At 53.5% G+C, this 23,274-nt stretch overlaps 1 protein-coding gene across 1 annotated transcript; it reads right to left on the bottom strand.

Annotated features, from left to right (window-relative positions):
• Window positions 1-1,495: 1,495 nt before the first annotated feature.
• Window positions 1,496-13,547, bottom strand: LOC311158678 (uncharacterized protein; the record flags this gene model as incomplete). Its single annotated transcript, XM_084214249.1, has 12 exons — window positions 1,496-1,636; window positions 1,736-1,880; window positions 2,547-2,567; window positions 2,721-2,782; window positions 2,888-2,967; window positions 3,146-3,244; window positions 3,607-3,714; window positions 4,354-4,425; window positions 5,509-5,580; window positions 11,003-11,094; window positions 11,259-11,665; window positions 12,912-13,547. The coding sequence occupies 12 exons, from the start codon at window positions 13,545-13,547 to the stop codon at window positions 1,496-1,498; spliced, it is 1,935 nt and encodes a 644-aa protein (XP_084070375.1).
• Between the last annotated feature and the right edge of the window lie 9,727 nt (window positions 13,548-23,274).

The following is a 23,274-nucleotide window of genomic DNA, read 5'->3' as shown; positions in this document are numbered from 1 at the left end:
CGCTGCCCGAGCATCCTGAGCTCCCGCCCGGCCGAGCGCTCGGCCCCGGCCCGCGGCGGGGCGGGACGGGCGGGGCGGGGCCGCCGCCGCTCCAGCGCCGCTCGCCGAGCGCCCGGCTCGCCCCGCAGCGGAGCCGCGTCCGCGTTTGTCCGGCACGAAAGGGGATTCCGGCAAAGCGGCCGGCTGCCACCCTGCTCCGTTTGGCTGCCAAGCCTGCGCCCCAAGTGTCTTTCTCAATTTCTTAACTCATTTCTCCCTTCTGGTTTCTCTTTAACACAAGCAACACAATAGCATCGCACAATCCACTTTGACAAGTAAGGCTTGTGAACGAGTGAGTGCTTCCACTAAATTAAAATCCCAATGTGCATGAAAGCCGACCTTCTGTTCGCTCAGACCTGCTCACCTCTGTAGATGAGGTGACTTTATGGTGTTGCTGGGTGGGTTTGAAGAGGTCTGGGACAGAGGTGAGCAAGCGTTAAACTCGTTCAAACGAGCTGCCCGAAGCAGTTACTTTAGTCTCTCTTTGGCTGCGGAGTAGGACCGCAGGCAGCAGCACCAGCAGGGCTCCTCCACCAGCAGGGACATGCCAGGAGCCAGGAGGGGACCGTGGCACCAGCCGTGCCCAAGGGCTGAACAGGGTGGCAATGTCAGGTGCTGCTAACAGGCTGCATTAAGAGCCCAGGCAAGGCGTGGTGAACAGCAACCAGTTTGGGAGCCATGCAAGGAGTCCTGCCAAGAGCAAATCGTTCTAATGTTCTCTCTAGGACAAAAAAGAGGCAAACCAATCTGGCTGATAGGTGAGGAAAGAGAATTCAACCTCATTTAAAGCGCTGCTTAATTCAGGGTTGGCTTTCTTTTGAGTGAACTGATGCTAAGAAATATTTGCTCACATATGATGGGGTTTCTCTGCAAACAGGCTTTGATGAGAAATTTCTGACCACATTTGCTTTTGCTCTTTAAGATAAGTCAAGAACCTGAGTAGCTTTGTTGAGGAATAGAGAATTGTTTGTAGCTCAGGAGGAGCCTGACACACTTTCAGAGGAGTCTGTGAGGAAAAGTCCCCTCAGCCACTGCCAGGGCTGTCTGCCTCCTCTGCAGGCTCAGTATTCCGGGAATTCAAAGAGCCTCAGCTGCCACTGTGTCTTCCTCTGAATATTTCTTGTTGTGCAGTACACAGGGAGAATATTTTGTGCTAGATTCTCCTCTGGGCTTTGAGGTAAATCTCAGTAATTCTGGTGATTTTTATGTCCAGATGAACTTTTTATAGATAGCAATGAAAAGGGAAGAAGAAGTACCATAGAAAATTAATTGCTCAAAATGTGAGCGGCCTAACCACACAAAAAATGAAATTTAAACCGAAGAATTTTTTTTTATTTTTTTTTCCTTCAGGTAAGGTAAAACATGCAGAGCTAGAAAAGTCTTTAAGAGATGCGACCAGCTCCAAGCTGTATGAAAATCAAAGTGGTAAAGGATGAGAAAGGGCATGGGAAAATCTTCAGCCCTTCTTGTTGAAGGTCCAAGAGTATGAGAACTGAGTCTGGCTGTTGCCCATAGGTAACACGTGCTGTTTGTAGAGGAGAGCAGGTGCCCCCAGCTGTTGGTGGCCCAAGCCCTGCGTGGCTGGCCAGTTGCAGTCCTAGCTGGACCAGGGTGGTGAGCTCGGGAGGGGAGGAGGTGGGGGGATCTCAGGAGGCTTCCGCTTCAGGGCCGGGCTGGGGGGCCGTGGGGGAGGCACGGAGGGCTGGTGCTCTGCTTTCTTGGGCAGCTGCTGCTGCCGAGGCCACGTGTGAGAGCTGTCAAAACCGAGGGTCTCTGGGCTCTCTGGGGGAGAGGGAGAGGCACGCCTTCTCGGCCGGGATGCTGGAGCAGCGGCAGCGCGACTGTGGAGAGAGGAGGTGGCTGAGTCCCCAGCTGCCAGTGGCACACAGGGACCCTCCTGCACAGCAGGGCCCAGGGCTGGCAAGGCTCCCCAGCACGGCTGGAGCTGCTGGCACAGCTTGGCCCAGCTGCACAGCTGCCCCTCACGGCCCCGGCGAGCAGGGGACGGCTCTGGGCAGGGTCCCTGGCCAGGAGCGGGCCCCAGAGCGCCTCTGCCTTTCCAGGGCAATCTCCTCCCTGCTCTTTCTCCTCCCCACCGTGCTCTGCCTCTGCCCTGTGCCCCTGGGGCTGCTCTCGGCCACGCAGCCTCAGTGGGAGCCAGCCCTGGCTGCAGCCCCAGCCGGCCCCCCAGGACAAGGCCCCGCACTTCAGAGGCCAACGTAAGCAGTGGGCAGCAACAGAACCCTCAGCAGAGTCATTTGGACAACCATGGACTGGCCACAGCTCCACTGCAGCCTCACTGGGAATGTTCCCTGACCATGAGCAGCCTTTAAAGGCAGCTGTTTGAAGTAGAAAATCATTAAATACTCACCATTTTCCCTTCCAGCAACATAAGATTCCAGCACAGAAAATCAAGGGGCAAAGTGCCCCAACAGCCAGAATGGCCATCAACTTAAGCAGACAAGGTGTTCCCCAGCAGAAGACTTTCCTCCAGATGTTGTCATTACGTGTTGAGGTGCCGGCTGCATCTGTGGGAGCAAAGGGGAGCGTGAGCCCGTGCTGTGCTGCCCTGCTGAGCTGGCAGCACGGTGGATCCGGCCAGGACGTTCTGGCTCCCAGTTTTCCCCCGAGCTGGGGCCTGCAGGCACCTTGCTGCCCCTTGCACCAGGACTGCTCAGTACCCGAGCCCCTGAGCCTGCATGCCATAATTCCTCTCTGCTGTGCCCTTCTGCTCCAGGCAATACTTGTCAAAGACAGGGAGAATGACAAGGAAAATGCTCTGGGTTTTGGAGCTGCTCCAGGGCCCTCCCTCCTGCAAACAGCTGCCTCGCTGCATCTACCCAGAGACCGGCAAATCGCAGGGGATCTCGGGCCCGTGGTGCAGTTTGGGCTCCCTGTCAGCTGATGGCAAACGCCTTCCAGCAGAGGCTGGGGAGAAGCTGCAGCCAGGCCAGGCTGGGGAGCAGCCCTGCAGGGCGTGGAAGCAGCAGTGGGGCAGCGAGGCTGCCATGGATCCCTTCCCGCTGTGCCGGGCACGGCGTGTGCAGATGTGCAGCCAAAGCCCCCGGCTGCTGAGCCCCAGGGAAGGCTGAGGGAATGCACCCACCACGCTGGCTGTCCACATCACTCCGTATTTTTTCTAGATGTTTGGATTCCTCAAGGGACTTACGAGCTCCTATGCGTTTGTTCTTCCTTCTCAGGGGACCTTAAGAGAAATATTTCCATTTCCTAGCAATGGGTCCCACAGAAGCAGGGCTCAGCCTGCGGGGTCAGCAGGGACACACTACTCACGTCTGCGACGGGAGCTGGGCTTGCGTGCAACATCCACCAAAGGACCTGGGAAAGTCCTCCGTGCAGACAGCCCTGTAACTCAACAGCCACAGAGGCTTCTGTCATCTCTGCTCATCTGCAGGGACACCACTGAGCCGCAGGAGCGGTGAGGGGATGGCGCAGGGCGAGGGCACACACGTGCGTGGTTCTGTCCTGGCACCTGCAGCGATGCCCCCCTGGCCGAGCTGTGGGCTCTGAGCTGGCAGAGCTCTCCCAGGGGGAAAGGCCCTGACCTACCCTGCCCATATCCCAGAGACTCAGTAATGGGTATGGGATGGGAACCCAGAACATCGTTGTCAACAGGATCATCTTCCTGATTAGGATTATCTTCATCATCAGGTTCAGCTGCAAAGAAAGGCAGGAGAGAACAGCTCCCGTGACACTGCTGAAGATTCTCCTTCAGGCCCGAGTGGCAGTGAGGGCACCTGGGTGATTGGTGCCCTCCAAGGCACTCCCTGGGCTCTGCCTTCCCTCACAGCAGGGCCAGGGGGACCAAGTGCCTGCAGTGGCCCCACACTGGGATGGAAGGAGCCCCTTGCGGGGCACACGGGACAGAAAGGACTCCCTGGGTCTGCCAGCAGCTCCAAACCCAGCCCCAGGCAGGGCCAGGGCTTGGCAGTGGCAGCAGGAGCAGCTCAGGCTCCCTGGGGCCGGCACAGGAGCTGTGAAAGGCTCAGCCCTGGGGCACAGCCCTGGGCCCGGCCCCTTCCCTCTCTGCTCTTCTCCGTGGCTGCACAGGGCACACAGAAGGACACACTGGCATTGCACACGGGAGGAAATGGACAGCTAAATGCTCCTTCCTCCCACTGACAGCCATCCTGTGGGATCAATGTTGGGTACAAAGTAGAAATTTGCAGGCCAGGGTTCCTAGAATCCATCAAACTTCACAGGATCTTAAGGGAAATGACAGAGGAACGCTACTCTGGACCACGATTACTCTTGGACAATGATTACTCTGTTAGGAAAGGGTTGCTGTTAGCCTACCTTCACCAAGCTCCAAGGTACTTAAGCTGTGCTTTACCAGCGTTTCCAAATGATCAAAGTCACGATCCCAGTCTAGAAAGGAGCACAGATGGAAACCCTCCCATGGTGTCATGGTGTGTTGGGATCCCTTTCTCTAGGGAACCCAGCACTGCACAGGGGTCAGGTAATGCTGTGTTCCAGGAGCGCCAAGCAGCAGAGAGGGCAGCTCAAGCCTCAGCCGGGCTCAGGCCCAGAGGCACAGCAATTACCTCTTGGCACTGTGCCTGGCATCGCCTCCCTTCCTGCAGCAGAGGCTGCCAATGAGCCCCTGCTTCCTCCGGGAAACTGAGCCTTCAGCACAGCCTCTCCTTCCATCTCTGCAGGAAGGAAAAGGGAGAGCTGGATCAGGTAGGGCTGTTCCCCAGTGGGAAGGTGGCATCTTCAGGAGGCAATGCTTGTCCAAGCAATGGATAAGATTCAGGAGAAAGATCCGGTTATTGGGGCTGCTCCAGGGCCCTCCCTTTTCCAAAGAGCTGCCCCTTCCAAGGTGCTCTGACACTGGGAAATTGCAGGGGATCTCATGGGGTGCATGGCCCTTGGTGCAGTTTTGGCCCCCCAGGTCAGCTGATGGCAAATGCCTTCCTGCAGAGGCTGGGGAGAAGCTGCAGCCAGGCCAGGCTGGGGAACAGCCCTGCAGGGCGTGGAAGCAGCAGCGGGACAGCGAGGCTGCCATGGATCCCTTCCCGCTGTGCCGGGCACGGCGTGGGCAGATGTGCAGCCAAAGCCCCCGGCTGCTGAGCCCCAGGGAAGGCTGAGGGAAATGCACCCACCATGGCACCTCTCCAGATCACTCAGCATCTGGTGCAGATGTTTGGCTGCATCCAGGGACTTGCTGTCTCCTGTATCTTTCGTGTTGCCTGTTGGAGTTCCTTAAAATAAAGTAGTTCCTCTTCATGTGCATGGATCTCCCAAAACCAGGGCTCAGCCTGTGGGGTCAGCAGGGACACACTATTCACCACTGCCGTGGGAGCTGGGCTTGTGTGCAGCAACCAAAAAAAGGACCTGGAAAAGACCTCCCTGCAGACACCCCTGTAACCCAACAGCCACAGAAGCTTCTGTCACCTGGTTCTTGCAGGTTGACTGTGATAATTCTTGGAGGGAAAGTTGAGAACTTACCTGCAAAGGCTCCCAAGGGTTCCAAGCCATCTTCCATCCAACTTCCTGGAGAAGCATTCCCAGGACCCTCATCTAGAAGGGAGAACAGATCAGAAGTGTTTCCATGGTATGCTGGAATCTCCTTCTGCCTTAGGGATCTGGGCACTGCAAGGGAGGGAAATGCACCCACCATGGCATCTCTGCATCTGCCTCCAGGGATTTCTTACCTTCTGTGACTTGCTTCTTGGCTCTTAGAGGACCTTAAAGCAAGGTAGCTCCTGAGGATGGGTTGGATAAGGCTGTGGGAGCCAGATGTCAGTGGACAAGGCCAAAGCTGCAAAGGGGCTGGGGCAAGCCGGGTAACTCTCCACCCTCTTTTCAGGCCCTGTGACCCATCCCTCCAGAGGAAACAGGGGCTGCCCAGGCCCCATGGGGACCCTCTCCCTCCCGCAGAGGAAACCCTCCCTAAAGGCCTGGGGAAAACCATGCCCAGCGCTTCCCAGGGAGCAGGGAGCGCTGTCCCGGGACAGGGGAGCCAGGCTGCCGGCTCACCTGCTCCCCGCGCTGGCAGCGGAGCAGCCTGGGCAGCCCTGGCAGGCAGGGCCACGGCCAGGAGGAGCAGCAGGAAGAGGCGCAGAGCAAGGGCCATGGTGCCTTGCCCTCTGCCAGTCGCGCAGCTCTTGCTGCCACCGCTGTCCCGACACCGCTGTCCTGACACCGCTGTCCCGATGTCAGCACCATTTGTTATGGACTGAGAGGCTGGACACTGTGATGCTGTAGAACTACAGGGCTCTGTGACCCCAGAGCCTGCTGTGACATCACAATCCTACTGTGACCCCAGAGCCTGCTGTGACATCACAATCCTGCTGTGACCTCGTGGCCTGGGGAAGATGGACCTCAGCACTGGAATTTTCTTTCTTGGGGAGGGAGCTTGTTCTGCCTGGCAGTTGTATCCAAGGGCTGGGCCTGCCCGCCCAGGTCGAGCTCACTGCTCTGTGTTCTGGGCACTGGCACAGGAGATCACATTGAGACAAAGTAAAAATTTTCCAGGGTAGAAGTCCATTTTCATTTAGGTGAAATGTACATCTTTACGGTTTCTGTAATTTGAAAACGTAGCTATTTAGTGTGACTGCCTGTTCTTGCAAAAAGCCTAGGCTCAGAGAAACTGCTTCAGTGAAGGACAGAGAAAGGTGGTGGGGGGGAGACAGAGGGAGATAGAGAGAGACAGAGACTGCTAAGGGGGCAGGTCAGCCTGACCTAGGAATTCTTTCTGATAAAGAAGAACTAGCGCCAAATGTCACGCGAAATTTGTAAAAATAGATATGCATGAACCTATTGTGAAATTGTATGCATATGCATTTGAGAGAGAGCTAAAAAGAGACCTGAAGTTCCCAGAGGTGTGCATGCCTTTTAAGGAGAGTAATCTCCATGTGTCCAGCGCTGCAATAAACATACCAGCTTTGCAACTTTATCAGAGTTGTGGAGCTTTCAGTCTTCTCCGCAAAACAACATCCAAGCATTTCTGAGCTCCTCAGGCACTGTCAGCTCCAGCCCAAGATGCTGAGGAGTGAGTGATCTCTGGCTGGAGACAAGTGCCACATTCCCTCCTGTCAGCAGCTTCCCAGCTGGAAGTTTGGCACCTTGGGGTGGCCATGGCTAACACAGCCCTTTGGTTTCACAGCCCAGGTGAAGCCTTTACTTCAGCATTTGCTCTTCATGTGCAATTTAAGGCTCTGCTTCCACTTGTGGTCCTCAAAGGGCACAGTCAGTCAATAAAACAGCAGGGAAAACCACCCAGCCTCTTCAATGCTTTGATATGCCAAAGGAAACCTTGAGGAGCACAGGGTGGGTCTGTGCTGCCTGACCAAGCCAGAGGCCTTCCATGAAGGAGTGGCTGCCTCAGTGCACAAGGGAAGAGCTAGAGATGCCACCAGCCTGGACTTCTGTAATGCCCTGGACACATCAGCCTTGCCCAGCATCCTTGTCCCTCCCTTGGTGAGCTGTGGATCTGATGGAGGCACAGTTTGGAGAATGAGGAATTGCCTGGCAGGTCACAGACAGGGGGTTGTGGTCAATGGCTCAGAGGCCTGATGGATGTCAGTGACCAGTGGTGTCCCTCAGGGTGACAGCGAAACCCCCCTGGACACTGGGAACTCAGTGTCCTGATGGTGCTGCTGGACAAGAGAGCTGAAGGTGCCTCCCTGTGCTGGGTTGTACGATAGGTGTGTATTCTATTTGCCATCTGTTAAGAGGTGGGGCAGGTATCTTCTCTTCATGAGACAGTTTTCTTTATCTCTTCCACAAACCCATCCTCCATCCAGGAGATATTTTCTGTTAATGGGCCAGCGAGTGTCCCTGCATGGCTGATAAATTCCATCATCCCATCGGAAGAAGCTCCACCCAGGGGAGGAGCCAAGCATTCCTATCCAGACAGAATCTGAGGTTTTGGGGACACCACAGCAGCCGTTTTCCTACTGGATTCCCAGAGGAAGACCAGGCCCTTCTAAACCACCACTGGAACTTCAGAGGAAAACTCAAGGCCATGGTTGGGATTTTAGATCAGTGATTGCAAGTAGGTCTCAGATGAAGGTCTAGAAGAGGGATTTGAATAATAAAAGAGCTTTTAAAATCTGAACCTAAAAGAAGAAAGCATTTCCTCGATAAATATGAAACTATAAACAGGAACAGTGTGTAAAGCTCATAGCTTGGACTCATTCTTGAATATGATCCTCTCTGGAAGAAATTGGACTTTAGCTGGAGGAAGCCTGTGGCTCACCAAGCCAGTCAGGGTGAATTCTCAGGAGAGATATCTGCAATTGTCAATGCTTTCTGCAGGTCACCCAAATCCCCCCCGTTCTTCTCCAGCCCTACCCTGCAGCATTAGCTCTTGCCAACTCCAGACCCTGCTCACAAACTCTGTGTGGCAGCTGGCAGGGGAGAAAACTGTTCACTGGAAAGGTGACTGAAACACAGGCAGGCTTTAACAGTACAGGTAACAGCAACTGAAACACAGCATTGTCCTAGACTGGGAAGCAATATGTATTCTGTTGACCATCTGTTAGAGGTATGGCAGTTGTTTTCTGTTCATTGGGCCATTTTCTTTATCTCTTCCACAACCAGTCCTCTTTCTGGGGAGACATCTGCTGGAAAGGGGCCAGTGAGTGTCCCTGCATGGCTGATAAGAATTCCATCATCCCATTGTGAGATGCTCTGCCCAGAGGGAGGAGCTAAACATTCCCAACTGGATATAATCTGGGCTCTTGGGACATCAGAACAGCATTTCCACTGGATGCCCAGAGGAACAGCTGCCTCTTCCACTGGATTTTCAGAGAAGACTACACCCTTTTCTACAGGATCCCTGCTCCAACAGAACCCCACCTGACACTCCAGGAGGGCTGCAGCCACAATTCCAATTGGACTGCTATGAGCACCCTGACCAACAGGGTGTCAGGTTGTGTACTGACTCTGTCAGTGTTGTTTTAGTTTACTGCATTGTTTATTTTATCTTTTTATTTTCTTCCCTACTAAAATAACTGTTATTCCTGCTCCCATATCTTTGCCTGAGAGCCCCCCTTAATTTCAAATTTATCATAATTTGGAGGGAGGGGGTTTACAGTTTCAGGTTCAAGGGAGGCTCCTGCCTTCCTTAGAAGAGACCTGTCTTTCCAAACCAAGACAAACCTGACTTAACCAACAGGGCAATGACACTCTTGCCAAGTGACAGAACCCTGTGGATTCCCAGCTGTCCCTCCCTCTCCATGCCTCAGCCAACCCATCTCTTCCCCTCACCAAGCACTCCCAGCAGCTCACCCGAGCCACACCCATGGATGAGGGCTCCTGCACATCAGAAGGTGATTCTCTCGGAGCAGGAGGCCTCTGGGCTGCCTGAGCACCGGTGGGAGCAAGCAGAGGGAGTGGGACAAGCTGGGACAGCCAAGGCTGTGTGGGGCAGAGCTGCTGCTGAACACTTTCCCCACCCTAACACACAGCCCTGCACTGCTTATTCACCATTTTGTGCCAGTTTGGGCACCTCTTGTGCCACTCTGGGAACATGTGGAGCGATGGGATTCCATGTGTTACGGAATATGAGCACAGGCATGCAAGTCCCAATTATCATTATGCATCTCTGAGTTACACTGTTTGCACCAAGAGCTGTTTCACTGGACGGGGAGCTGCAGGTGCTTTGTGGCCAACAGAGAATCTCAAGGGGTGGAAGCTGGCCTGGGCCTCTGCTAAAGTGCCACAGGGCTAAAAAAGGGGTGTAGTTCCCAAATGGTCAGTCCAGCACCATTCCTGAGCTTGACACTCACTTTAAATTAGCATGCAATTTAAAAGTAGGTATTACAAATGAAGGTTGTCTTACAAGAAACATGTCATTTACATTTCTAAATTTGCACTCTTTGTTTTGATGTAACCCATGAAGTTCCTGCACTGCAAGGCCAGTGGATGTTGTTCATTGCCTTTAACCTGTTTCAAGGTGATCTTTTTTTATCCTTCATCGTACTTTGGAAAAGCAATTCCACAGGACAAGAACCCATCTTAGATCTTTGGTGCTCATGCCAAGGAGAAGGTGACAGCCCTGACAAGCTGTGTGATCCCTTTTAGCACCAGGACTTGTGTCACTCCTCCAGAGACCCCTGACAGTCACCTTGAATGTTACGTGCCCTCGCAGTGGTTTTTAAATCCTATGAACGTTTAAAGAAATGCTTCTATTTTCTTTGATCTTCTGCAACCATGCATGTATTAACATACAAATGCTGGCAGAAAGACACTGGACAAAATGGTTATTTTTAGAATTTCCTCACTTCATAAAACAGTACAATAGCAAGGATGCCACAAATAACTCACTATGAATTCTTCTTATAAGCAAACAGAGGAAGTGTGAGTTTAGGAAGAGGCAAGGACTTCAGAAGATGCAATTTATTAAAATACTAGATTTAGTAGTGTAAGTAAAAATATGTCTAGAAATACTGGTTTTGCTTTGGGTCAGTGGAAATATAAACTAGATTTTATTGCATAGGTCAGTCTGAAACTTGGGCAGAGATGACTAACACTTAATAACCACCGGTGAGTGCAAGTTTGGTCTGAGATTAAAAGCAACAAAAGCAGTGAACTATTAAATTTGTGACCACCTTTCTAACTTCTGGAAGGATTTGTTAATGCCACTACAAAAGTGGGGTTTAGTTGGCTAGTGTTTTTTGTTGAGATTCCCACTCTACTCTTTTGTGGGTTTAGGAACGTTTCAGCTTCTCTCCTCTATTACCTGTTCTCTCAGTGAAGAAGCAATGAAGTCACAGCAAGTTTCAAACCACAGGCCAGACGTTGTCCTTGTGTGCTTTTCCCCAGTTCTGAGGACAAGCTGAAGAGCTTGAATATGAAATGGAGAGTCAGCCATCTGATTACAGCTGGCTTGGGATGGGACCTACGGACCAGGAAAGGCAGCGAAAGAAGTGTGTTGGCAATGGTTTCTGAAGGAGTGTCAGCAGTTTGTGTTGGGGCTTTCCTGAAGCATTACCATGCTGAGTCCTGTTGTTGTGTGTCTGAGGAGTGACTTCAGCTCTCTGTAGATCAGCATCCTGACTTTGGCCTGGAAGACTCCTAGATCTCCTAAAGACCCGACCAAGAAAATGGATGAGCAGCTTCTAATTTCCCTCTGGCCAGATTTTACAAGGTGTTTTGGAGATATCTAATAAGCCCCAGCCAGAGATTCTCAAACTCACTTGTGCCCCAACACTGATTTTATAGGCACTTTTTGTCAGACTCCAACCTACCTGTCGTGCTGCAGTTGTGATTCCAGCTGCTGGATGTGTATTTGCAGATGTGGCACCTCCTTAGCTCTCACTTCCAGCTCCTTCACTTTGCCAAGACTGTTCAGGACAGCGTGTCTGGCCTCTTCCACTTTCCTCCTCATCTCTGCCTGCTCCCTCTTCAGGTGACGGTTGCAATCTTCCAGGCTGACCAGAGCTTCCTGAGAGCTCTTCAGCTCCTTCTCCAGCTCCTGACTGAACCTGATGGCTTCTTCAATCTGCCCATCCCTGGAGCTCCGCATGAGCTCCATTTCCTCCAGGACACTCTGGAGGCACTTGGTCTGGGAGTGCTTCTGTGTTAATGGTGTCTTCCTCCCTATGAAGCAGGATCCTCCTTCTGCATGGCTGGCATGGCTCTTCCGCAGTCCCACCAGCAATGACCAGGAGCACAAAGCAGGGAGAAATTGATGGGTTTTAATGAAGACTGGAAGGGGCTGGATTGTGCTTTGTTGGTTTGGTTTTTTTTTGTTTCAGTCACATAGAGTTGATCAGCAACTAACTTTGCCAAATACAGAGACAAGGAAACAATCTCTGGAAAGTAGTTTTTAATACCTAGCTATGCAATTAATTTTCAAACTACACATTACCATGTTATTGCACAAGTTTCGGAGTAGTTTTCATGTCATTACTATGGTCTGTACTCAGGAGTCAGGCAGTCTGCTGAAAAAGATATTTCCAATGAAGTTGTGTTCAGAAGAAGAGAGCAGAGAGCAGCTGGGGGTGTTCTGGAGCTCTCCTCTTTGTCGTTTCCATTCTTCCTGGGACCTCTGACTGGTGACTTTGTGTTTGCTGCTGATTTCCTTTCCCTTTTCCAGAGGAAAATGGTGAAAGTGTCTCTGACCTGCCTTGCTGGACATTGTGAAGACAGCAGTCATCTACTGCAAGTGGAAGTATCCCAGGTGGAGCAGAGTTCTGTGAGTGCTGTGTTAGTATCAAATCCCACCTGGTGAGACCTGCCACAACAATGGGTCCATGCTGCCCTTCCCTGCTCTGCCTGTTCCATGCTATTTCATGCCAGAGGAATTTAACTGCTGTTAAGTGTGTGTACAGCAGAACCAGCCCTGGAATTAATGGGGCTGTGCAGAGGAGCCCCAGACTATTCATCAGCCTGCCTGCAGAGCTGGCTCCAACTCTGAACTCTTGTGACCGCACTCTAAGGAAAACATCTTTCTAATGTTCCTTACAGGAACTTCTCACTGAGACACTGCTTGTGCTTGTGCAGGCAGGACTCCAAAAGTTCTTTCTCACTTCAAGAAAAACCCTGCACTGGTGTACATCCAGCACATGGTATCAGCACATCCTGACTGCACGTGCAGTAGAAGCAGCAGCAGCATTGTACACCTGGGTTTGTTAAGCTGAACTGCCCTACGCTTTTAACAGAGTGCTCACCACAGCTATATTGATGGTACACCGGTGCCATACATTCCTGCTTAAAGCCTCCCTGTAACTAAACTTCGCTAAAAAGTTAATGCCGAGGATGAACGAGCAACTTCGGTCTCAGTCTGGCAGTGGAGGGGTTATAAACACTGATTCTGCGAGAGCAGCATCTCTCCTGAAGCACTCGGGGCCAGCCGAGCCGCCCCCGGGAGGCCGGTGCAGAAGCCGGCCCGGACTCACCTGCAGCGCCAGGCACCGCGCATCGCTGCTCTGCAGGGCGGCGCGCATGTCCTCCACCAGCTCCCGCAGGCTGCCGTTCTCCTCCTCCAGCTTGGCGATGCGGTCCTCGGCCTGCTCCAGCGCCACGGTCTCCTCGTAGCACTCCCGGGAGCAGGGCCCCGGCGGCCGCCGCTCGGCGCTGCCCGCGGCTCCGCGGCCGGCGGGCTCGGTGCGGCGGCGGCGGCGGGGGCTGCGCAGGCGGATCTGGGTCTCGATGTGCTCGCTCTCCCGGCCCAGCGGCAGCCGCGGCCCCGCGCGGGTGCTGAAGTGGCCGCAGAGCCGCGCGTGGAACTGGCGGAAGGTGAGCTCGGCCGAGAGCCCGTCCCACAGCCCCGCGCACTCCTCGGGCTCCGCCGCCTCCTCCAGCCCCAGCACCTGGCACAGCGTGCGGAAGTCCTCGCCGGGGATGCGGCCCGAACCGGCGCAGTCCAAGTGGTGGAAGATCTCCTGCAGGTACTGGTCCAGGCCGGTGGCCAGCACGACGATCTCGTTCTCCACGCCGCGGTCCAGCCCGTAGTGGTAGGCGAGGGCGCTGACCAGCCACTGCGTGCGCCGGGCCGGCCGCCCGTAGGGGTCCCAGCCCTCAGGCGGCTCCATCGCGCCCGCCCGGCCCGCGGCGCTGCCCGAGCATCCTGAGCTCCCGCCCGGCCGAGCGCTCGGCCCCGGCCCGCGGCGGGGCGGGACGGGCGGGGCGGGGCCGCCGCCGCTCCAGCGCCGCTCGCCGAGCGCCCGGCTCGCCCCGCAGCGGAGCCGCGTCCGCGTTTGTCCGGCACGAAAGGGGATTCCGGCAAAGCGGCCGGCTGCCACCCTGCTCCGTTTGGCTGCCAAGCCTGCGCCCCAAGTGTCTTTCTCAATTTCTTAACTCATTTCTCCCTTCTGGTTTCTCTTTAACACAAGCAACACAATAGCATCGCACAATCCACTTTGACAAGTAAGGCTTGTGAACGAGTGAGTGCTTCCACTAAATTAAAATCCCAATGTGCATGAAAGCCGACCTTCTGTTCGCTCAGACCTGCTCACCTCTGTAGATGAGGTGACTTTATGGTGTTGCTGGGTGGGTTTGAAGAGGTCTGGGACAGAGGTGAGCAAGCGTTAAACTCGTTCAAACGAGCTGCCCGAAGCAGTGACTTTAGTCTCTCTTTGGCTGCGGAGTAGGACCGCAGGCAGCAGCACCAGCAGGGCTCCTCCACCAGCAGGGACATGCCAGGAGCCAGGAGGGGACCGTGGCACCAGCCGTGCCCAAGGGCTGAACAGGGTGGCAATGTCAGGTGCTGCTAACAGGCTGCATTAAGAGCCCAGGCAAGGCGTGGTGAACAGCAACCAGTTTGGGAGCCATGCAAGGAGTCCTGCCAAGAGCAAATCGTTCTAATGTTCTCTCTAGGACAAAAAAGAGGCAAACCAATCTGGCTGATAGGTGAGGAAAGAGAATTCAACCTCATTTAAAGCGCTGCTCAATTCAGGGTTGGCTTTCTTTTGAGTGAACTGATGCTAAGAAATATTTGCTCACATATGGTGGGGTTTCTCTGCAAACAGGCTTTGATGAGAAATTTCTGACCACATTTGCTTTTGCTCTTTAAGATAAGTCAAGAACCTGAGTAGCTTTGTTGAGGAATGGAGAATTGTTTGTAGCTCAGGAGGAGCCTGACACACTTTCAGAGGAGTCTGTGAGGAAAAGTCCCCTCAGCCACTGCCAGGGCTGTCTGCCTCCTCTGCAGGCTCAGTATTCTGGGAATTCAAAGAGCCTCAGCTGCCACTGTGTCTTCCTCTGAATATTTCTTGTTGTGCAGTACACAGGGAGAATATTTTGTGCTAGATTCTCCTCTGGGCTTTGAGGTAAATCTCAGTAATTCTGGTGATTTTTATGTCCAGATGAACTTTTTATAGATAGCAATGAAAAGGGAAGAAGAAGTACCATAGAAAATTAATTGCTCAAAATGTGAGCGGCCTAACCACACTAAAAATGAAATTTAAACCGAAGAATTTTTTTTATTTTTTTTTCCTTCAGGTAAGGTAAAACATGCAGAGCTAGAAAAGTCTTTAAGGGATGCGACCAGCTCCAAGCTGTATGAAAATCAAAGTGGTAAAGGATGAGAAAGGGCATGGGAAAATCTTCAGCCCTTCTTGTTGAAGGTCCAAGAGTATGAGAACTGAGTCTGGCTGTTGCCCATAGGTAACACGTGCTGTTTGTAGAGGAGAGCAGGTGCCCCCAGCTGTTGGTGGCCCAAGCCCTGCGTGGCTGGCCAGTTGCAGTCCTAGCTGGACCAGGGTGGTGAGCTCGGGAGGGGAGGAGGTGGGGGGATCTCAGGAGGCTTCCGCTTCAGGGCCGGGCTGGGGGGCCGTGGGGGAGGCACGGAGGGCTGGTGCTCTGCTTTCTTGGGCAGCTGCTGCTGCCGAGGCCACGTGTGAGAGCTGTCAAAACCGAGGGTCTCTGGGCTCTCTGGGGGAGAGGGAGAGGCACGCCTTCTCGGCCGGGATGCTGGAGCAGCGGCAGCGCGACTGTGGAGAGAGGAGGTGGCTGAGGCCCCAGCTGCCAGTGACACACAGGGACCCTCCTGCACAGCAGGGCCCAGGGCTGGCAAGGCTCCCCAGCACGGCTGGAGCTGCTGGCACAGCTTGGCCCAGCTGCACAGCTGCCCCTCACGGCCCCGGCGAGCAGGGGACGGCTCTGGGCAGGGTCCCTGGCCAGGAGCGGGCCCCAGAGCGCCTCTGCCTTTCCAGGGCAATCTCCTCCCTGCTCTTTCTCCTCCCCACCGTGCTTTGCCTCTGCCCTGTGCCCCTGGGGCTGCTCTTGGCCATGTAGCCTCAGTGGGAGCCAGCCCTGGCTGCAGCCCCAGCCGGCCCCCCAGGACAAGGCCCAGCAATTCAGAGGCCAATGAAAGCACTGGGCAGCAGCAGAACCCTCAGCAGAGTCATTTGGACAACCATGGACGTCATTTGGACAGCAGAGTCATTTGGACAACCACAAGTCCACTACAGCCTCCCTGGGAGTGTTCCCTGAGTATGAGCAGCCTTTAAAGAAGGTGGAAGCTAGAGATCAGCAACAACTTACCGTTTCTTTTCCTTCCACCACCGGAAGCCAACATAACACAGCACCATGGAAAGTGGCACAGTGAACAGTGTGACTACTGTGCCTATCATACAGGACCTGCGCACATCCTGGGGGCAGAAAAGTCTTGGGGTATTCCGTGGATTCTGGGCGTTGGTGTCTGACTTGTCAAGCACTTCTGTGGGAGCAATGGGGAGTGTGAGCCCGTGCTGGGCTGCCCTGCTGAGCTGGCAGCACGGTGGATCCGGGCAGGACGCTCTCCGTTTCCCCCAGAGCTGGGCCCTGCAGGCACCTTGGCGCCCCTGGGCACCGGCTGTGCCACCCAACAAAGCCCAGCAGGCCGGGAGGAGAGCCCGGGGGCAGCGCAGCTGCTTGGGCAGGCGCTGCTGAGAGGGACAGGGGCCAAAGCCATCCCCGAGCAGCCACTGCCAGCCCTGGCCTCCCTGCCCCGGGACAGCTCCCCCAGCCCCAGGGCACAGAGCCAGGCCCTGTCAGGACCCAGTGCAGCCCCTGCCCAGTCGGGAGCCAGCGCTGGCTCTGGCCCTGGGCTCGCGGCAGGGCTCCCGCTCGGGGCTGCTCCTGTGCCTTGGGCCTCTGGGCACTCAGGGCCAGCTCCGCAGCAGCTGCAGCGGGAGGGACGTTGGTGCACGAGCCCCGTTTCCCCGGGGCTGTGAACGAGCTCCAGAGGCCTCCAAGCCTCCAGAGGCGCCTCCAGCTTTGGCTGCTGCCGGGCTGTGCAAGGGCAGGCCCTGGGGGAAGAGCTGCTGCCACCCAGCCCCACCGAGGGCTGAGCCTGGCACAGCAATTACCTCCGGTGCCTTTGCCCGTGTCTGGTGCCTCCAGCTTTCCTGCAGCAGGGGCTGGCACAGAGCCATTGCTTCCTATAGGATATGGTTCCTTCTGCACGGACTTTTGCGACATCACTTCAGAAAGGGAAAAGTACAGGTGGATCAGATTCATTCAGCATTCCAGGAGGTGGCAAATTCAGGAGACAATACTTGTCAAAGTCATAGATAAGGGTCAGGAAAATGGCCAGGTTATTGGAGCTGGGCCAGGGCCCTCCCTCACTGAAACAGCCCCTACACCTGACCTGCGTGGAAACTGGGAAATTGCAGGGGATCTCAGGGCATGTATGGCCCATGGTGCATTTGGGCTCCCTGTGAGCTGATGGCAAATGCCTTTCTGCAGAGGCTGGGGAGAAGCTGCAGCCAGGCCAGGCTGGGGAACAGCCCTGCAGGGCGTGGAAGCAGCAGCGGGGCAGCGAGGCTGCCATGGATCCCTTCCCACTGTGCCGGGCATGGCATGTCCAGATGTGCAGCCAAAGCCCCCGGCTGCTGAGCCCCAGGGAAGGCTGAGGGAATGCACCCACCACGGCGCCTCTCCAGGTCACTCAGCATCTGGTCCAGGTGTTTGGCTGCCTCCAAGGATTTCTCATCTCCTGTGTCTTGATTTTTCCATCTAGGAGGACCTTAATGGAAAGTAGATCCATTTCTCCTTCAGGCCTGAGTGGCAGTGAGGGCACCTGGGTGATTGGTGCCCTCCAAGCACTCCCTGGGCTCTGCCTTCCACTCACAGCAGGGCCAGGGGGACCACGTGCCTGCAGTGGCCCCACACTGGGATGGAAGGAGCCCCTTGTGGGGCAGTTGGGGCAGAAAGGACTCCCTGGATCTGCCAGCAGCTCCAAACCCAGCCCCAGGCAGGGCCAGGGCTTGGCAGTGGCAGCAGGAGCAGCTCAGGCTCCCTGGGGCCGGCACAGGAGCTGTGAAAGGCTCAGCCCCGGGGCACAGCCCTGGGCCCGGCCCCTTCCCTCTCTGCTCTTCTCCGTGGCTGCCCAGGGCACACGGAAGGACACACTGGCATTGCACATGGGAGGAAATGGACAGCTAAATGCTCCTTCCTCCCACTGAGAGCCATCCTGTGGGATCACTCAGGGCTCCAGAAGGGAGCAGGGCAAGATGTCCAGTCTCCTTCCACCCTGAGCTTGTATTAAGGGAAAGGGCACATGAGTGAGCTCTTGCCACATGGACAGTGATCATTTTGTCAGGGAAGGCACACAGAGAACTTGCCTCCACCATGCTCTAGATTCTTCAAACTGTCATTCACCAGATTTTCTATATAAGCCATGTCATGATCCCAATCTAGAAGAGAGCAAAGATCAAAACATTTCCATGGTGTGCTGGGATCCCCCTCTGCATTTGGGAATTGGGCACTGCAAGGGGCTCAGGTCGGGCTGTGGCAGCCAGATGGGAATGGACAAGGCCAAAGCTGCACAGGGGCCTGGGGAGCTCTGGGCTGGCTCCTGGTAACTCTCCACCCTCTTTGGAGGCCCTGTGACACATCCCTGGAATGGAAAAAGGCCCAGCCACAGGCCGGTGGGGGCCCTCTCCCTCCCCCAGAGGAAACCCTCCCTAAAGGCCTGGGGAAAACCATGCCCAGCGCTTCCCGGGGAGCAGGGAGCGCTGTCCCGGGACAGGGGAGCCAGGCTGCCGGCTCACCTGCTCCCCGCGCTGGCAGCGGAGCAGCCTGGGCAGCCCTGGCAGGCAGGGCCACGGCCAGGAGGAGCAGCAGGCAGAGGCGCAGAGCAAGGGCCATGGTGCCTTGCCCTCTGCCAGTCGCGCAGCTCTTGCTGCCACCGCTGTCCTGACACCGCTGTGCCAACGTCAGCACCGCTGCTGCCACCGCCGCTGCTGCCGCAACAGTTGTGCTCAAGGACTGACTGGTGGCTTCCTTGTGCTGCTGTGCAACCACGGGGCTCTGGCACCTCTGTGAGCTCAGAGCCTGCTGTGACCTCATGGCCAGGGTGGAGTTGTGTGGGGACTGGGATCGTCCTTCTTCGGCAGGGAGCTCATCCTGCCCAGCTGCTCTGTCCAAGGGTTGTGACACAGTCCCAGCCCAGCTGATCTCACAGGCTGGGCCATGAAGGGATGGAGAGCAGCCCTGCCAAGAAGGACTTGGCGGTGCTGCTAGATGAGAGCCTGGATAGGAGCCAGCCATGTGCATCCAAAGGAGAGTGCCCAGCAGCTTGACAGAGGTGATTCAACCCCTCTGCTCTGGTGAGACTCCACCTGAGTACTGTGGAAGAGTGTTCCACCACTGGGCCTCTTCTAGCTGGATAACGAGACGGGTCCAGGGTTCCTTCAGGTGAGCAGTCTCGGGCCAGGCAGCTCAGCCTTCAGCATGCCGAGTGTCCAAACCCTAAGTGCCCTATAGCCTGAAACCTCAGCAAGCACCATGATTATAAGCTCTTAGTGATTTTCAGCTCTTTTATAATTTCAGCTCTTTGCTTGCTCAAGTGCTGGCCTCAGTGGTTTCCACAAAGCAGACGGAGTGAGAGGAAAAGGCAGCCTCGGAGATTCCATGATGGTTTATTTGCAGGGGTTTCGTGAAGGGTTTCAACGGCGGCTCTTCTACCCAGAATAGGCCAGGGTTGCTACTTATAAAGGGTTAGGAGGGATTGAAAACTGACCAATTGTAAGGGTTAGGGAAAACTAAACTATAGGGTCACAGAGAGATAAGCTAGGCCAGAGGACCTAAGTGAAGACTCCAGGCTTAGCTATTCTGACTCAGCATTTCGTTATCTCCAGAGGCTTACATCATCTACGGTGCCTTAGCCATCTAAGTGTCCGCTACAGAAGAGGTTTTACAGGGACTTCTTTGAGCCATTGAAAAGTCTGATAAGAGCATCCATGTTTTGCCCCTGAAAGAATTTCCTACCAAGGTCGTTGACATAGAAACCAAGAAAGAAAGAAGGATAAATAAGAGAAACGTGCAACTGCCTATTCCAAGGAGCAATTGCTTGTCTCTCGTGATCAATGAGCAAAGTGTAAAGTTATGAGCTTTGTAAGAATGTAGAACAAGCATGCATGCTAGAATAAAAACAGGGTTTGAAGCCTTCTGGAAACGCAGTGTGTTTCTTTGTATTGTCTCCGTCTCTACCACGACAGAGTACTGCATCCAGCTCTGGGCTCCCCACGCAGGAAGGACATGGCCCTCTTGGATCTAGTCCAGAGGAGGGACAAATGCTTGGAGGGCTGGAGCCCTTCTGCTTTGGAGACAGGCTGGGAGAGCTGGCAGTGTTCAGCCTGGAAGAGAGAAGACTCCAGAGACACCTGATTGCTGCCTTTCAGGACGTTAAGGGGGCTTGTAAAAGAGATGGGACAGAATTTTTAGTAGAGCCTTTTCTGCCAGACCAAGGGGAATGGTTTTAATCTAAAAGAGGGTCGATTCAGACCACACAAAAGAAATCCATTTTTTGCACTGGAGGTTTGGAAACCCTGGCACAGGTTGCCCAGTGAGGTGGACATCCATCCCTGCAGACATTCAAGCTCATGCTCTGAGCAAGCTGACCTAGATAAAGGTGTCCCTGCTCACTGCAGGGACTGCATCGGACTAGATGGCCTTTAAATGTCCCTTCCAAGCCAAGCCAGTCTGTGCTCCTGTGCACCATCAAAGCAGCGCTGGATTAGTGCTGGGGTGATTATGTGGCTCCTGTATTTTGGTACTTGTGTCATTTAGCAATTGGCCACGACAGGGTTCCTGGGCTGGGCAGTGAAATCTGCAAATAACACACAGTGTGCTCAAGGAGAAACAGGAGAGGAGCACGGCTTCCAGTTCAGATAAATGCCAGCATTTTGCTGCCCATTCCTTGTTAAGAAATAAAGGAATGTCCTGAAGGTCCCTTCATGTGGGTGCATTATTGGCTGTATCTGTGCTTGTGTTCTGTAGAACACGAGGTAAGTTGTGACAGCTTCTTGCCCCATTTGTCACTGGATAAAACCCAAATACTGCATGGCTCCTTGTCTACTTTCTTCCAAGTCAAGGCAAATTTTGTTCATGATTGAGTGGAACATATTCATCTGTTCACAAGGAAGTTCTTCTTGCCATTCACACGGTGGCAAGGTTGCTCTGTGGATTTTCTCTAATCAGACTGTAATAAAGGCCTACCTCTCACGAGAATGAAAGCTGATGCATTGGGAGGCAAAGTCTGGAGCAATTTGTCCTGGTGTCTGGCACTGTAGAGAGTTGTTCTGGAATTAAATGACATTTGAAGACAGGTGTAGTCTACCATACTTCTAGCGTAGTAGAAGTGAAAAAACAGCCTGTGAAACAAGATTGAATCCTTTCTTCTTCCTCCTCCTCCCAGGAATTTTAATTTCTGAGGTGTAAGCTCTTCATCCTCCTCACAAGCATTGTTTTAATTCAGAGAGGTGTGGTGTGAAGCTTGAAGAAATGCTGGTTTATAGCACAAAAACTAATAGTAATCCATTCCCAGGTAAAGCCATGCATTTCCCAAATAACTCTACCTATCCTCAGGGATGTTTCAAAAAGGATCATGGTAGAAGCTGGGAGTGGGGAGAAAGATTGTCATCAAAATTAAAAATACAGCTTGCTGAGATTGTTATATTCCTATACAGAGAGATTAAAAATTGTTCATATATGGAAGATTCACTAAGGGCTGGATGACAGATTGTCAAAATAATTGCTTGGGGAACAAAAAACTGTAAATAAAAATAAGTTTACATATAGATAATAACTAAATCATCATGCTAAGAAAAAAACCTGACCTGCCAAAACTAAAACCAGTAAAGCTGTTTCTCAATACAAAAACAAAAATAATGAAAAGAATAAGAAATCCTTAAGACCAACAATATTTACAGGAACCTCCAGGTATTGGGAAAAAACGAAGGAAACTGTAGTGTGCAATTCACAGAGGTAACCTGGAATTTATTGGTGGATTTGTTGGAAACTTTCTGAGAGCAGAGAGGAAAAGCATAGGGGCTGGTCAGCCCATGTGTGGGCATTTACAGCTGGCTGAGGGATGTTTCTGGGACCAACTGCAGGGAAGAAAAGCAGCACACAATGACTGGGACAATCTCATTGCTGGCTCTAGACTTTTTGTCAGCCTGTCCCCTGGGGCTGGGGGAGCTGTCCTGGGGCAGGGAGGGCCAGGGCTGGCAGTGGCTGCTCAGGGATGGCTTTGGCCCCTGTCCCTGTCAGCAGCGCCTGCCCAAGCAGCTGCGCTGCCCCCGGGCTCTCCTCCCGGCCTGCTGGGCTTTGTTGGGTGGCACAGCCGGTGCCCAGGGGCGCCAAGGTGCCTGCAGGGCCCAGCTCTGGGGGAAACGCAGAGCGTCCTGCCCGCATCCACCGTGCTGCCAGCTCAGCAGGGCAGTCCAGCACGGGCTCACGCTCCCCACTGCTCCCACGGGTGCAGCCGGCCCCACAGCACGAGTTCCCCATTCCCAGAAGGAGTGTGAAAAATGCCAGTCACTTGTTTCTTAAGTTTTTAAATTTTCATAGTAATAAAATGGTTATCAAAAGAGCAATATAATTAGAGTAATCATAATTTTGGACAATTTGGATTAGGACGATATGAGACAATAGAAAGGAAGAGTTACGGACATCCGGGTACCTTTTTCTGGGCAGCATGAGCCTGAAAAAAGACACACGTTAACAGAGAACTAACCCTTAAAAACAATAATCTGTTGCATATTCATACATCTCAGACATGATGCATCAATTCCATTCAAACACAGGATTCTGTCTGGTCATCAGCAACTTCTTCCCATTAATCCTAAGGGCGTCTTCATGGCTGAGTGAGGCAGGGGAAAGTTTCTTCTGACAGGAGAGCAATCAATTCTTTTTCTTTGAAAGATTTAGGTGTCCTGTGGCTGCTTTCTCACTGCGAGTCCTTCCTTTTAAACAAGTATCTTATGTAGCATAGTTTCTATTTTAACCTTACGGTATAACCTAAAATTATATTTAACACATGACTTAAGAAAATTAATAGAGCATCAGCTTCTACCACAACACATAAAATATTCATTTTAAAATTTGCGAAAAGCCAACCATAAAAAACGCATTTTCCACAGGGGCTCGGAAGGGGTTGCTGTTGGGGAACACTCAGTTTGCTTGTAAAAAGGGCAAGTGTGGCCTTCTATTTCTGCCAGGAAAGGATTTGGAAGTGCTCAACTGAAACCTGACTGAGGGCTTCCCTGTTGCACTGTGAGATTTGGACTGTAATTCGGTCCTAGTAGTCAGTGTTATAAACTCCCCTTCATTTTGTATTGTTTTAGCCCCCCTCATTTTGTATTGGTATAGCACACTTATGGGGTACTCCTTTCCTCCCTGTTGTTGGTTTTGCCCTGCTTGTCCATCTCCCCAAAGACCTGCCCTTTTGGTCCCTGTTCCTCCTCCTACTGAATGTCAATCCCTCCCCAAGCCTGCCCCTTTCTCCAGAAGCTTCCCTATCAATTTGGTAGCCTTCAAAACCCCATTGGT

The sequence above is a fragment of the Fringilla coelebs genome, assembly GCF_963513975.1.
Source record: "Fringilla coelebs genome assembly, chromosome: 13".
Lineage (NCBI taxonomy): Eukaryota > Metazoa > Chordata > Aves > Passeriformes > Fringillidae > Fringilla > Fringilla coelebs.
This window is presented reverse-complemented; position numbering and strand designations above follow the sequence as displayed.